At 45.1% G+C, this 15790-nt stretch overlaps 1 protein-coding gene across 1 annotated transcript in view; it reads right to left on the minus strand.

Moving 5' to 3' along the window:
• Positions 1-15790, minus strand: part of LOC134346509 (complement C2-like) — a 185760-nt gene that overhangs the window by 106794 nt on the left and 63176 nt on the right. Inside the window, exon 9 of the mRNA XM_063047901.1 lies at positions 3539-3628. Coding sequence (XP_062903971.1) covers positions 3539-3628 — 90 coding nt within the window. The remainder of the gene's footprint in view (positions 1-3538; positions 3629-15790) is intronic.

Here is a 15790-nt window from a genome sequence, read left to right on the forward strand (position 1 = left end):
AAATGATAACACCAAGGAATTTAAAGTTGCTGACCCACTCCACCTCTGATCCCCCAGTGTGGACTGTCTCATGGAGCTCTGGTTTCCTTCTCCTGAAATCAATAACCAGCTCTTGGCCTTGCTAACCTTCAGGAAGTGGTTGTTGTGACACCATTCAGCCAGATTTGCAACTGTCACCACCTTTGATTCAGCCACAATAGCGGTGTCGTCACCAAACTTGTGTAAGTTATTGGAAACAACAGGAATTCTGCAGATGCTGGAAATTCAAGCAACACACATCAAAGTTGCTGGTGAACGCAGCAGGCCAGGCAGCATCTCTAGGAAGAGGCGCAGTCGATGTTTCAGGCCGAGACCCTTCGTCAGGACTAACGTTATTGGAGTTATTGGTGCTGTGCTCAGCCACGCAGTCATAAGTGTAAAGTGAGTAGAGCTGTTGCCAATCCAAACAGACTGGGGTCTGTAAGTGAGAACATCAAGGATTCAATTGCAAATGAGAGTATTGAAGCCAAGGTCTTGAAGCGTATTGATAAGTTTTGAGGGGAGGATAGTATCAAATGCTGAGCTGTTGTCAATTGTTGGGCCAGACAGGCCTCTAAATAAGGTTTTCGGGATTGTGCTTTATCAGAATTGCATACGTTCGAGTGGAGTGTTGAATCCTGTTTTCGATGATGGGAATATATCCTTAAAATTTTATTTGACTGTTGTGCAGGTTTTTAATATCTGTTATTCTTCTTCCCCCTTCTGCCCGAGGAAGTGTTCATCTAAGTGCGTTTGAGTGTGTATAATGTTTTCTGAAATTTGTTACTTCAGTTCTTGTTCTTCTTTGTAAATTTTCCAGATAGTTTTAGACTAAGATATTATGACAGAAGAATATGTTAATATGGGTTCAGCAGAAGTGTTTATTGCCTTGGTTATATTTTTACTGTTAAGCTCTGTTTGGCAGATTTTCTTAAGCCCTGAAGTAAATTCTGTCAAAAGTTTTTCCTTTATCACACTCTGATCAATTTACTTTGCTTGTTGATATCCTAGAGACTTCTATGTTTCATATTCAACGATCGGTTGAATTGTGTCCCACTGCTCTGTTTTGTATTCTATCAGCTCCGTTGTATGTTCAATGTTCTGCAATTATCCAGTCCAAAGTTCAGTTTATATCATTCAAAAATAGTTCTACTATTTGAATTAATTGCTTTAGCTTTACTGATGAAGGGGCATATAATTTCAAATCGTCCACGTATAGATGTGTTAAGTATAACTCATTTTCTTGTTTCTGATTTGATACCCAATTTTCATCCAGTTTAGTAAATTAGAACGCAAACAACAGGAATTCTGCGATGCTAGTCCTGACGAAGGGTCTCGGCCTGAAACGTCGACTGCGCCTCTTCCTATAGATGCTGCTTGGCCTGCTGCGTTCACCAGCAACTTTGATGTATGTTGCTTTAGTAAATTAGAATGCAGGTTTAAAGCTAGACAGAACCGTAGTGGACTTAGAGAGTTGGCTTGGAAAAGGCCTCCGTTTATTTTGTGCTTTTTTGGTTGTTAACAGAGGGGTGATTATAGCATGCCAATGCTTCATCAGATGTTGAAAGAATTTCACAAGTATTGTGTGTATTTTTAATATATATTAAGAGCCACGTGCACAGGACAGAGTCAAATGCTTTTTGGTAGTCAATATAGGAATATGAAAGATTTCTGCTTCTCCTCCAGGCTTGATTTACAATTACAGAATCTGTTATCAGTTATTCTTTACATCCCTTCATACCCTTACGGCATCCTTTCTGCTCTTCTGTAAGTATGTTGTGGTTTTCTAAGTAAGCGGTGATTATTGCGAGATGCATGACAATTTTATATTTAGTGTGTAAACAAGTCAAAGGGTGATATTTTGATGGGTCATCTGTAGTTTCCCCTTTAGCAAAGAGATAGGTTTTACCTTCCGTCAAAAATGCAGACATGATGATTATTATCATGATGTATTTTCACAGTTGTTGCTCTTTGGACTGGTGTTTGTCTGTGTCACAAATAACTGTGGGTCAATTGATTAAGAAAAATAACAAGACGGTTTGAGTCGCAAAAATGGATTGAGGTGCTTTTATTTACCTCAGTTTAGAAGAATGAGGGGAGACCACATAGAAACATTTTGAATGTTGAAAGGCATGGACAGAGTGGATGTGGCAAAGTTCTTTCCCATGATGGGGGAGTCTAGTACGAGAGGGAGTGACTTAAGGATTGAAGGGCGCCCATTCAGAACAGAAATGTGAAGAAATTTTTTTAGTCAGAGGGTGGTGAATCTATGGAATTTGTTGCCACGGGCGGCAGTGGAGGCCAAGTCATTGGGTGTATTTAAGGCAGAGATTGATAGGTATCTGAGTAGCCAGGGCACCAAAGGTTATGGTGAGAAGGCGGGGGAGTGGGACTAAATGGGAGAATGGATCAGCTCATGATAAAATGGTGGAGCAGACTCAATGGGCCGAATGGCCAATTTCTGCTCCTTTGTCTTATGGTCTTAAAACAAGACAAAAACTGGAAAAAAAAACAATATATATATATAGCCACCCTCAGACTAGACACAAAAGAAAACTAACTCCAAAGCCTTGGTAACCCGAGGCCTATGACTGCTAAGCCCCTCCCCCTAGACCAACCAAAAGCTAATTAACTCAATTATCCAATGAAAGTCGGTATCTTCCACCATTGGCACACCTGTGCAGGTTGCGGCTGCCTCGATATGAGACAGATCCACGTAGCAGCTCTGGTTCAGACGCAGTCACTATTACTGCTGGGGATGAGTGTTTTACCGAGTGTGCCGTGTGCCGTCCGTAATCAGTGACGGGCCTTCGTCACAGTCTGTCTTTCCATCTTGTCGGCTGCTGTCTTTCACTGATTCTATTGTGAGTTTTTTTTGTATTTTCTGTGAATGCCCACAAGTAAATGGATCTGCATTGTTCATGGTGGCTGATATGTATATTGAGAACAAATTTAATTTGAACTTTTTAACCATTGAAATGTTTAGTAGAATCTGGCCAGAGTTTAAACCCCAGTGTATATAGTACTGTGGGGAGCACCGATATTGGTGTCAGTAACAGCATAAGATATAGTAGCAGAATTTGGCCATTTGGCCCATCAAGTCTGCTCCACCATTCAACCATGGCTAAACTTTCTTTCCCCTCCTCAACCGCACTCCCCAGCCTTCTCCTTGTAACCTTTGACACCGTGTCCAATCAAGAACCTAACAATCTCTGCCTTAAATACACCCAACAACCAGGCCTCCATAGCTGCCTGTGGTAATAAATTCCGCAAATTTAGCACCCTCTGGTTCAAGAAATTTCTCCGCATCTCTGTTTTAAAGGGATGCTGTGCCCTCTTGTCCTAGACTCTCCCACCAAAGGAAACATCCTTTCCACATCTACTCTGTCTAGGCCTTGCAACATTCGAAAGGTTTCAATGAGATCCCCCTCGTCCTTCCAAATTCCAGCAAGTACAGGCCCAGAGCCATCAACCGTTCCTTGTATGATAACCCTTTCATTCTGGATGCCCAGGTACTTACCCAGGTAATCCTCTGACTTCCTTTCTTGTTCCACAAATTTCTTGATTTCCTCTGCAGCGAGATGTGGTTCCGGGCCCATGTTCCTTCTTCCTGAAACACAGGAAAACCTCAGAGGTCATATGCACTGCTCCATGGAGAGATCACTTATCATGCACCACAGTCCCTCTCAACACACAACGCCAAATGGTCCTGAGATCATCAGGTTTATTCTCACTGGCTTATATTGGTGCCCTGCCAACACTCCATACCAAATTCCTCATTCATGCAGATTGTACGGTAGCATCGCAGTTAGAACAACCCTTTGCCTTTCGGAGCTCAGAGTTCAATTTCTACCACTGTCTTTAAGAACTTTGTTCATTCTCCCCAGGAATCGCGTGGGTTTCCCCTTGGGAGCTCCAGGGTTGATTGGTTGTTGTAAAATATGTGTGTTGCTTGATGGTGCAGGTTGTTGGGCCAGACAGGCCTCTAAGTACTGATGAACTGAGAGCTTGGATACATACATGGAATTCTGATGTAGTGGCCATTACAGAGACTTGGCTGGCACCAGGGCAGGAATGGATTCTCAATATTCCTGGATTTCAGTGCTTTAAAAGGGATAGAGAGGGCGGAAAAAGGGGAAGAGGGGTGGCATTACTGGTCAGGGATACTATTACAGCTACAGAAGGGGTGGGTAACGTAGCAGGATCCTCTTTTGAGTCAATATGGGTGGAAGTCAGGAACAGGAAGGGAGCAGTTACTCTATTGGGGGTATTCTATAGGCCCCCTGGTAGCAGCAGAGATACAGAGGAGCAGATTGGGAGGCAGATTTTGGAAAGGTGCAAAAATAACAGGGTTGTTATCATGGGTGACTTTAACTTCCCTAATATTGATTGGCACCTGATTAGTTCCAAGGGTTTAGATGGGGCAGAATTTGTTAAGTGTGTCCAGGATGGATTCCTGTCACAGTATGTGGACAGGCCGACCAGGGGGAATGCCATACGAGATCTAGTACTAGGTAATGAACCGGGTCAGGTCACAGATCTCTCAGTGGGTGAGCATCTGGGGGACAGTGACCACCGCTCCCTGGCCTTAATAATTATCATGGAAAAAGATAGAATCAAAGAGGACAGGAAAATTTTTAATTGGGGAAAGGTAAATTATGAGGCTATAAGGCTAGAACTTGCGGGTGTGAATTGGGATGATGTTTTTGCAGGGAAATGTACTATGGACATGTGGTTGATGTTTAGAGATCTCTTGCGGGATATAAGGGATAAACTTGTCCTGGTGAGGAAGATAAAGAATGGTAGGGTGAAGGAACCATGGGTGACAAGTGAGGTGGAAAATCTAGTCAGGTGGAAGAAAGCAGCATACATGAGGTTTAGGAAGCAAGGATCAGATGGGTCTATTGAGGAATATAGGGAAGCAAGAAAGGAGCTTAAGAAGGGGCTGAGAAGAGCAAGAAGGGGGAATGAGAAGGCCTCGGCAAGTAGGGTAAAGGAAAACCCCAAGGCATTCTTCAATTATGTGAAGAAAAAAAGGATGACAGGAGTGAAGGTAGGACCGATTAGAGATAAAGGTGGGAAGATGAGCCTGGAGGATGTGGAAGTGAGCGAGGTCCTCAATGAATACTTCTCTTCGGTATTCACCAATGAGAGGGAACTTGATGATGGTGAGGACAATATGAGTGAGGTTGATGTTCTGGAGCATGTTGATATTAAGGGAGAGGAGGTGTTGGAGTTGTTAAAATACATTAGGACAGATAAGTCCCCGGGGCCTGACGGAATATTCCCCAGGCTGCTCCACGAGGCGAGAGAAGAGATTGCTGAGCCTCTGGCTAGGATCTTTATGTCCTCGTTGTCCATGGGAATGGTACCGGAGGATTGGAGGGAGGCGAAAGTTGTTCCCTTGTTCAAAAAAGGTAGTCGGGATAGTCCGGGTAATTATAGACCAGTGAGCCTTACATCTGTGGTGGGAAAGCTGTTGGAAAAGATTCTTAGAGATAGGATCTATAGGCATTTAGAGAATCATGGTCTGATCAGGGACAGTCAGCATGGCTTTGTGAAGGGCAGATCGTGTCTAACAAGCCTGATAGAGTTCTTTGAGGATGTGACCAGGCATATAGATGAGGGTAGTGCAGTGGATGTGATCTATATGGATTTTAGTAAGGCATTTGACAAGGTTCCACACGGTAGGCTTATTCAGAAAATTAGAAGGCATGGGATCCAGGGAAGTTTGGCCAGGTGGATTCAGAATTGGCTTGCCTGCAGAAGGCAGAGGGTGGTGGTGGAGGGAGTACATTCAGATTGGAGGATTGTGACTAGTGGTGTCCCACAAGGATCTGTTCTAGGACCTCTACTTTCCATGATTTTTATTAACGACCTGGATGTGGGGGTAGAAGGGTGGGTTGGCAAGTTTGCAGACGACACAAAGGTTGGTAGTGTTGTAGATAGTGTAGAGGATTGTCAAAGATTGCAGAGAGACATTGACAGGATGCAGAAGTGGGCTGAGAAGTAGCAGATGGAGTTCAACCCGGAGAAGTGTGAGGTGGTACACTTTGGAAGGACAAACTCCAAGGCAGAGTACAAAGTTAATGGCAGGATACTTGGTAGTGTGGAGGAGCAGAGGGATCTCAGGGTACATGTCCACAGATTCCTGAAAGTTGCCTCACAGTTGGATAGGGTAGTTAAGAAAGCTTATGGGGTGTTAGCTTTCTTAAGTCGAGGGATAGAGTTTAAGAGTCGCGATGTAATGATGCAGCTCTATAAAACTCTGGTTAGGCCACACTTGGAGTACTGTGTCCAGTTCTGGTCACCTCACTATAGGAAGGATATGGAAGCATTGGAAAGGGTACAGAGGAGAATTACCAGGATGCTGCCTGGTTTAGAAAGTATGCATTATGATCAGAGATTAAGGGAGCTAGGGCTTTACTCTTTGGAGAGAAGGAGGATGGGAGAGAAGGAGGATGAGAGGAGACATGATGGAGGTGTACAAGATAATAAGAGGAGTAGATAGAGTGGATAACCAGAGCCTCTTCCCCAGGGCACCACTGCTCAATACAAGAGGACATGGCTTTAAGGTAAGGGGTGGGAAGTTCAAGGGGGATATTAGAGGAAGGTTTTTTACTCAGGGAGTGGTTGGTGCGTGGAATGCTCTGCCTGAGTCAGTGGTGGAGGCAGATACACTAGTGAAGTTTAAGAGACTACTAGACAGGTATATGGAGGAATCTAAGGTGGGGGCTTATATGGGAGGCAGGGTTTGAGGGTCGGCACAACATTGTGGGCCGAAGGGCCTGTACTGTGCTGTACTATTCTATGTTCTATGTTCTAAGTAAGGTAAGTGGATATGGCAAGATGTATGTTATATGAAGTGAAATACAGTCTAAGAGAACAGGGCAGTGAAAATACAGAAAGTTACAAAATAAGTAAATAGCGCCAAACAAAAAATGGAATAATGAGTTAGGACAAGACACCCAGAATGCTGAAGGAACTCAGCAGGTCAGGCAGCATCAATGGAGGGGAATAAACAGTCAATGTTTCGGGCTGAGACCCTTCATCAGGACTGGAAAGGAAGGGGGCAGAAGATGCTAATAGACTTGCAGGTGAAGTGTTGCCTCACCTGGAAGGAATGCTTTGATGGTGAGGAACAGGGGGTGCTCTCTCCTACTCACACAGATAAGGTGGGGAGCAGGAAGGAGCGAGTGGACAAGGGATTCACGAAAAGAGTGATCCATACGGACAGTGGAGAGTGTGGGGTGGAGTGATGCGGAGGGAAAGATGTGTTTAGCGGCAGTATCCCGTTGAAGGAGACAGAAAGTTGAGGAGAAGGATATGCTGGGTATGGAGGCAAAATCCAGCAGAATTTATTGCCGTTTTCTGCAACACCGAGTCACCTTTGGGGAAGATATAGATAGGTAGAATAGTACAGCACAGTACAGGCCCTTCAGCCCACAATGTTGTGCTGACCCTCAAACACTGCCTCCCATATAAGCCCCCAGCTTAAATTCCTCCATATACCTGTCCAGTAGTCTCTTAAACTTCACTAGTGTATCTGCCTCCACCACTGACTCAGGCAGTGCATTCCACGCACCAACCACTCTCTGAGTAAAAAACCTTCCTCTAATATCCCCCTTGAACTTCCCACCCCTTACCTTAAAGCCATGTACTGAGCAGTGGTGCCCTGGGGAAGAGGTGCTGGCTATCCACCCTATCTATTCCTCTTATTATCTTGTACACCTCTATCATGTCTCCTCTCAAACTCCGTCTCTCCAATATAGAAACAGGAGTAGGCCATTCGGTCCTTTGATCCTGTCCCACCATCCATTCACAAATGAAATGAAATATCTTTATTGTCATTGCATAGTACAATTTGTCATGCACCAATACAGCGAAAATGAGTTTACAACTCTCGTACTCAATGCTATAAAACAACAAATAAAATATAAAAACAATAAATGAAATCAGGTTATCAGCCAGTACAAGCAACATCCAGCAGTACAAAAGCACAACTCAGATGCATGACAGTCTTAAAACCAGTATTAAAGTAGTAATATAACAATTTATAGATGATGCTTAATCGATTGGTTCACAGCAATTATAGATCTGGGGAAAAAGCTATTTTTCAGTCTGGAAGTGCGGGCATAGAAAATTTTATAACGTCTGCCGGATGGAAAAAGTTCAAACAGATGATTGCATGGGTGTGTATTGTCCTTACAGATGCTTGTAACTTTCCTCAGGCAGCGAGAGCTGTAGGTGTCCTCCAGGGCTGGGAGCTGTGTCGCGATGATCTTCTGTGGGCTGGAGACGACCCGCTGAAGTGCTTTCCTATCAGCTGCTGTACAACTGAGATACCACACAGAGATGCAGTATGTTAAGATGCTCTCTATGGTGCAGCGGTAAAAGGTCACCAGCATCTGTTCAGGGAGACCAGCTTTCTTCAGCGTCCTGAAGAAAAACAAGCGTTGCTGTGCTTTCTTAACTATTGTTGTGGTGTTAGTGTATTCCCAGAAACCTGAAACTGGACACTCTCTCCACTATGTCTCCGTTAATGTAGACTGGAGCGTACTTATCATCCTGTGACTTTCCAAAGTTGATAATTAGCTCCTTCGTTTTTGCTGTATTAAGAGACAGGTTGTTCTCTGAGCACCAGCTCACTAAGTTCTGTACCTCCGCTCTGTACGCTGATTCGTCTCTGTTGGAGATCAACCCGATCACTGTTGTGTCATCTGCAAATTTGACAATGGTATTGGCGTTACATGCAGGTACACAGTCGTAAGTGAAGAGGGAGTAGAGTATGGGACTCACTACACAACCTTGTGGTGTACCAGTGTTCAGGATAGTAGTGGAGGACAGGCGAGGGCCCAGTCTCACTGCCTGTGAACGGCCTGACAAGAAATTCAGGACCCAGTTGCAGAGTGATGAGCTGAGGCCTAGCTGGTGGAGTTTGGAGATGAGCTTGCTGGGGATGACGGTATTAAAAACAGAGCTGTAATCAGCAAACAACATCCTCACGTATGTGCCATTTCCCTCCAGGTGTGTCAGGACAGTGTGAAGAGCTATTGTGATGGCATCCTCCGTGGACCTGGTTTGCTTTACAGGCAAACTGGTGTGAGTCCAGTGTAGCAGGGTGAGTGACTTTAATGTGGGAGAGGACCAGTCTCTCAAAGCACTTCATTATTATTGGTGTGAGGACAACCGAACGATAGTCATTCAAATTGTTGATGCATGTTTTCTTCGGGACAGGCACTATGATGGCTGACTTCAGGCACTTGGGGACCATGCCTGGGATAGAGACAGATTGAAAATTCTCGTAAATACATCAGCCAGTTGTTCAGCACAGTCTTTAAGTACCCGTCCTGGAACTCCATCTGGGCCTGAGCATTGTACTTTATTGCCGCTTATTTTATTTAATCTTATCACTTTGCCTTGTTGAGTACTATCCCGACAAATCACTAATAGCGATCCATTTCATAAAATCTTTGCACTTTTGACTTCACCTATAAGTTTATTGATTATCTTCGTCAAATGAATCGGGTTCCATTCACCAAAAGATGCTCCGTCTTCGCTCAATTTTATATTTGCTTTAATCTCATCTTCTTTCCGTTGTTTTGCTATCCTGTTTTGTTTGTCCCCTGACTCCTCAGAGTTTGACACCTCATACCTCTGCTTTCTTTTTCCTACTCTTTCCACTCCATTCCTCTTTCTCGCCAACGTCCATCTCTAACTCACTTCCACTATCCATCGACCAGCAGTTCATCCTGTGAGATATTCTCTTTATCAACTCAGCAGATGTGGCCTCCCTACTCGTCTCCTCTCAGCAGTTCCGCCCACGATCGGCACTCCGGTCTGGCTCGAATCGGTGATGAAAACAAGCAATGTGCAGGCTCAGTACTCCACAATTCGGCTCTATTCTTGCAACTCGCCTCTCCCCAATTCAGCCTCAACTCGAATCAACTCAATTCGACTGAACCTCCACTCCACTCACGAGATCACTGCATCTTGCTCACATGGTTTCCTTCCCACAGTTCAAATATATACGTTAATTGGTCATTTGTAAATTGCCCTGTGACTAGGTGAGGATTGCTGTGCGGAGCAGTGCGAGGGGCTGGAAAGACCTGTCCCATGCTGGAACTTCAAATAAAACTAAATTAACATCGCAGCTGAATTTCAACCTTTGCCCAATTTTTCTGAAACTCCTTTGAATCTCTCCAATGACAACTCATCCATTCTTAGGTAAAGGGCCCAAAACTGCTCACAAAACTCCCAGTGAAGCCTCACAATTGCTTTATAAAGTGTCAATATTACATCCTTGCTTTTATATTCCAGTCCTATTGAAATGAATGTATTTGCCCTCCTCACCACAGACTCAACCTGCAAATTAACCTTCAGGAAATCCTGCACAAGTCCCTTTGCACCTCAGATTTTTGAATTTTCTCTCCACTTAGAAAATAGTCAACCCTGTTATTTCTTCTGGCAAAGTTCATGACTGTACTCTTCCCAACACTGCATTTCATCTGCTACTTCTTTGTCCATTCTCCTAACCTAACCAAGCCCTTCTGTAGCACCTCTACTTCATGAAAACTACCAGCCCCTCCACCCATCTTTGGATATCTGCAAACTTTGCCAGAAAGCCATCAATTCCATCATCAAAGTCATTGACGAAGAATTGGTCCCAACGCAGACCCCTGTAGCACAACTCTAGTCACCGGCAGCCAGTCAGAAAGGCTCCCTTTATTCTAACTCTTTGCCTTCTACCAATCAACCATTGCTTTATCCATGCTAGAATCTTTCCTGTAATACCACAGGCTTGTAGCTTGTTAAGAAGTCTTAGGTGTGGCACCTCGTCAAATGTCTTCTGAAAAACCAAGAACACAACGTCAACCAATTCTCCTGTCTACCCTGCTTGTTATTTCTTCAATGAATTCCAACAGATTTGTCGGGCATGAATTTCCCTTGAGGAAACTATGCTGACTACAGCCTATTTTATCATGTGCCTCCAAGTACGTGCATCCTTAATATAACCATATAACAATTACAGCACGGAAACAAGCCATCTCGGCCCTTCTAGTCCGTGCTGAACGCTTACTCTCACCTAGTCCCACCGACCTGCACTCAGCCCATAACCCTCCATTCCTTTCCTGTCCATATAGCTGTCCAATTTTACTTTAAATGACAACATCGAACCTGCCTCTACCACTTCTGCTGGAAGCTCGTTCCACACAGCTACCATTCTCTGAGTAAAGAAGTTCCCCCTCATATTACCCCTAAACTTTTGCCCCCTGACTCTCAATTCATATCCTCTTGTTTGAATCTGCCCTACTCTCAATGGAAAAAGCCTATCCATGTCAACTCTATCCATCCCCCTCATAATTTTAAGTACCTCTATCTAGTCCCCACTCAACCTTCTACACTCCAAAGATTAAAGACCCAACTTGTTCAACCTTTCTCTGTAACTTAGGTGAGGAAACCCAGGTAACATTCTAGTAAATCTTCTCTGTACCCTCCCTATTTTGTTGACATCTTTGCTATAATTTGGTGACCAGAACTGTACCCAATACTCCAGATTTGGCCTTTCCAATGCCTTGTACAATTTTAACATTACATCCCAACTCCCATACTCGATGCTCTGATTTATAAAGACCAGCATACCAAAAGCCTCCTTCACCATCCTATCCATATGAGATTCCATCTTCAGGGAACCATGCACCATTATTCCTAGATCCCTCTGTTCTACTGCGTTCTTCAATGCCCTACCATTTACCATGTATGTCCTATCTTGATTAGTCGTACCAAAATGGAGTGCCTCACACTTATCAGCATTAAGCGCCATCTGCCATCTTTCAGCCCACTCTTCTAACTGGCCTAAATCTCTCTGCATGTCATGGTCCGGTCCGTGAAGTCTGCATTCCGGTTCATGTTCCAGTCCGTGGACTCAGGACTCCAGGTCTTCCAGCTGTCCCTTGTTTGAGTTGATCATTGGCACCTGATTCCCATCTTTGCGCTTGCAATATAAGTAGCCTTGGGATTGAGTGTGGGCTGCTTGTTTGTCTTGTCAGTCCTCCTTGGAGCAACCTGCTGATGGAAGGCTAGTGAAACCATTTGTGATCTCTAGGCCTGGTTGGAGGACCACTGCTTCATGGAGCCTTGTTGCCACTCGTTGGAGTGGTCTTTGCGGTATGGATTTGGCTGTTTCCTGGGCCAGCTGGGTGGCTGCCAGCCACTCCTAGCTAGGTAGGGATCTAGCTGTTTCCGTAGCCAGCTGAGGTTGCTGGCCGAACTGAGACTCGGAGCTTCCCCGGAGCAGAGATGGAACTGTCTGTCATTCTTTGGTGTTTCTCTCTTCTTGTCCTTGCCTCCATGGGGTAAGCCAGGCTGTTTTGCCATTGCCCTGCGGGGGCACCTGTCTTGTCCTTGCCTCTGCTGGGCAAGTCCGGCCATTCTGCCATTGCCTGATGGAGAGACCTGTCCCACCTTGGTGTGGAGAAGTTGAGTCCCAGCTTGTCTTAGGATAAGTCCTGGCTCTATGTCTATGTTCTGTCCTATGTCATGTTAAAGATGAGTCCGGACTTGTCGAAGGATAAGTCCTGGCTCTGTGTTGATGTTTAGTTCCCATTCTGTCTCTGAGCTCCAAGAAGCCAAGCCTCAACAATCCCGCAGCCAAGCTCAAAATCCAAGACCCCAAGCCTCGAGGATCCCAAGCCAAGCTCAAAACCCAAGACCCCAAGCCTCGAGGATCCCAAGCCAAGCTCAATACCCAAGACCCCAAGCCTCGAGGATCCCAAGCCAAGCTCAAAACCCAAGACCCCAAGCCTCGAGGATCCCAAGCCAAGCTCAATACCCAAGACCCCAAGCCTCAAGCCATGTCATGTCCTTGCCTAGTTCCGGGGTCCGAGCCCGAAGCAAGACCCAGGTTCTGGGTCCTTGTCCAGTCTCGGGCTCAAGAGTCTGAGCCTTGTCTTGTCCCCAAGCTCAGGCCTCTAGACCCCAGCCACGTCCTGTCCTGAAGCCATGTCATGTCCTTGACTGGTTCCAGGGTCCGAGCCCGAGGCAAGACCCAGGTTCTGGGTCCTTGTCCAGTCTCGAGCTCGGAGTCCAAGCCTTGTCTCCTAGTCCATGGTTCCTAGTCCTGGTCCTGCTTTCCCTAGCCCAACTCTGCGTTCTTGTCCCTGCTCCTTGCCTGAATCCTGTCACATCCCTACTCTAGTCAAGTCCTGTTCCTTGTACTTCAGTGTCTGTGTCTCACAGTTGGGTCCGTTCCCAGCACCCCCTTGTGACACTGCAAGCTTTGAAAGCCTACTTCGTTATCCACAACTCCACCTATCTTAGTATCATCTGCATACTTACTCATCCAATTTACCACCCCATCATCCAGATCATTAATGTATATGACAAACAACATTGGACCCAGTACAGATCCCTGAGACACCCCACTAGTCACCGGCCTCCAACCTGACAAACAGTTATTCACCACTACTCTCTGGCATCTCCCATCCAGCCACTGTTGAATCCATTTTACTACTTCAATATTAATACCCAATGATTGAACCTTCCTAACTAACCTTCCGTGTGGAACCTTGTCAAAGGCTTTACTGAAGTTCATATAGACAACATCCACTGCTTTACCTTCGTCAACTTTTCTAGTAACCTCTTCAAAAAAATTCAATAAGATTTGTTAAGCCCGACCTTTCACGCACAAATCCATGTTGACTGTTCCTAATCAGACCCTATCTATCCAGATAATTATATATACCACCTCTAAGACTACTTTCCATTAATTTACTCATCACTGACGTCAAACTCACAGGCTGATAATTGCTAGGTTTACTCTTAGAGCCCTTTTCAAACAATGGAACAACATGAGCAATACGCCAATCCTCCGGCATCATCCCCGTTTCTAATGACATTTGAAATATTTCTGTCAGAGCCCCTGCTATTTCTGCACTAACTTACCTCAATGTCCTAGGGAATATCTTGTCAGGACCCGGAGACTTATCCACTTTTATATTCCTTAAAAATGCCAATACTTCCTCTTCTTTAATCATCATAGTTTCCATAACTTCCCTACCTGTTTCCCTTACCTTACACAATTCAATATCCTTCTCCTTAGTGAATGCCCAAAGAAAAGAAATTGTTCAAAATCTCCTTCATCTCTTTTGGTTCCACACATAGCTGTCCACTCTGATTCTCTAAGGGACCAATTTTATCCCTCATTATCCTTTTGTTATTGATACAACTGTAGAAAACTTTTGGATTTATTTTCACCTTACTTGCCAAAGCTACCTCTTATCTTCTTTTAGCTTTTCTAATTTCTTTCTTAAGATTCTTTTTACATTCTTTATATTCCTCGAGCACCTCATTTACTCCATGCTGCCTATATCTCTCTTTTTCTGAACCAAGTTTCCAATATCCCTCGAAAACCATGGCTCTCTCAAACTTTTAACCTTCCTTTCAACCCAACAGGAACATAAAGATTCTGTACCCTCAAAATTTCACCTCCATTTCTCTATTTCTTTATTACATCCTTCCCATAAAACAATTTGTCCCAATCCACTCCTCCTAAATCCTTTCGCATCTCCTTAAAGTTAGCCTTTCTCCAATCAAAAATCTCAACCCTGGGTCCAGACCTATCCTTCTCCATAATTATATTGAAACTAATGGCATTGTGATCACTGGACCTGAAGTGCTCCCCAACACATACCTCCGTCACCTGACCTTTCTCATTCCCTAACAGGAGATCGAACACTGCCCCTTCCCTAGTTGGTAGCTCTATGTATTGCTGCAAAAAACTATCCTGCTCACATTTTACAAATTCCAAACCATCCAGCCCTTTTACAGTATGGGCTTCCCAGTCAATGTGAGGAAAATTAAAATCTCCCACAATCACAACCTTGTGCTTTCTACAAATATCTGCTGTCTCCTTATAAATTTGCTCCTCCAATTCTCACTCACCATTAGATGGTCTATAATACACCCCCATAAGAGTTACTACACCTTTCCCATTCCTTAATTCCACCCAAATAGCCTCCCTAGATGAGCCCTCTAATCTATCCTGCCAGAGCATCGCTGTAATATTTTCTCTGACAAGCAATGCAACACCTCTCCCTCTTGTCCATCCGATTCTATCACACCTGAAGAAACACTGCACGTTGTGGGGTGAGGTGAGGACAGAACACTGCACAGTGTGGGGTGAGGTGACCGGGGAACACTGCACAGTGTGGGGTGAGGTGACCAGGGAACACTGCACACTGTGGGGTGAGGTGACAAGGGAACACTGCACAGTGTGGGGTGAGGTGATGAGGGAACACTGCACAGTGTGGGGTGAGGTGACGAGGGAACACTGCACAGTGTGGGCGAGGTGAGGAGGGAATACTGCACAGTGTGGGGTGAGGTGACAAGGGAACACTGCACAGTGTGGGGTGAGGTGATGAGGGAACACTGCACACTGTGGGGTGAGGTGATGAGGGAACACTGCACACTGTGGGGTGAGGTGACAAGGGAACACTGCACAGTGTGGGGTGAGGTGATGAGGGAACACTGCACAGTGTGGGCGAGGTGAGGACGGAATACTGCACAGTGTGGGGTGAGGTGACCAGGGAACACTGCACAGTGTGGGGTGAGGTGAATAGGGAACACTGCACAGTGTGGGCAAGGTGAGGAGGGAATACTGCACAGTGTGGGGTGAGGTGACCGGGGAACACTGCACAGTGTGGGGTGAGGTGACCAGGGAACACTGCACACTGTGGGGTGAGGTGACAAGGGAACACTGCACAGTGTGGGG

Source organism: Mobula hypostoma, chromosome 5 (assembly GCF_963921235.1).
Source record: "Mobula hypostoma chromosome 5, sMobHyp1.1, whole genome shotgun sequence".
Lineage (NCBI taxonomy): Eukaryota > Metazoa > Chordata > Chondrichthyes > Myliobatiformes > Myliobatidae > Mobula > Mobula hypostoma.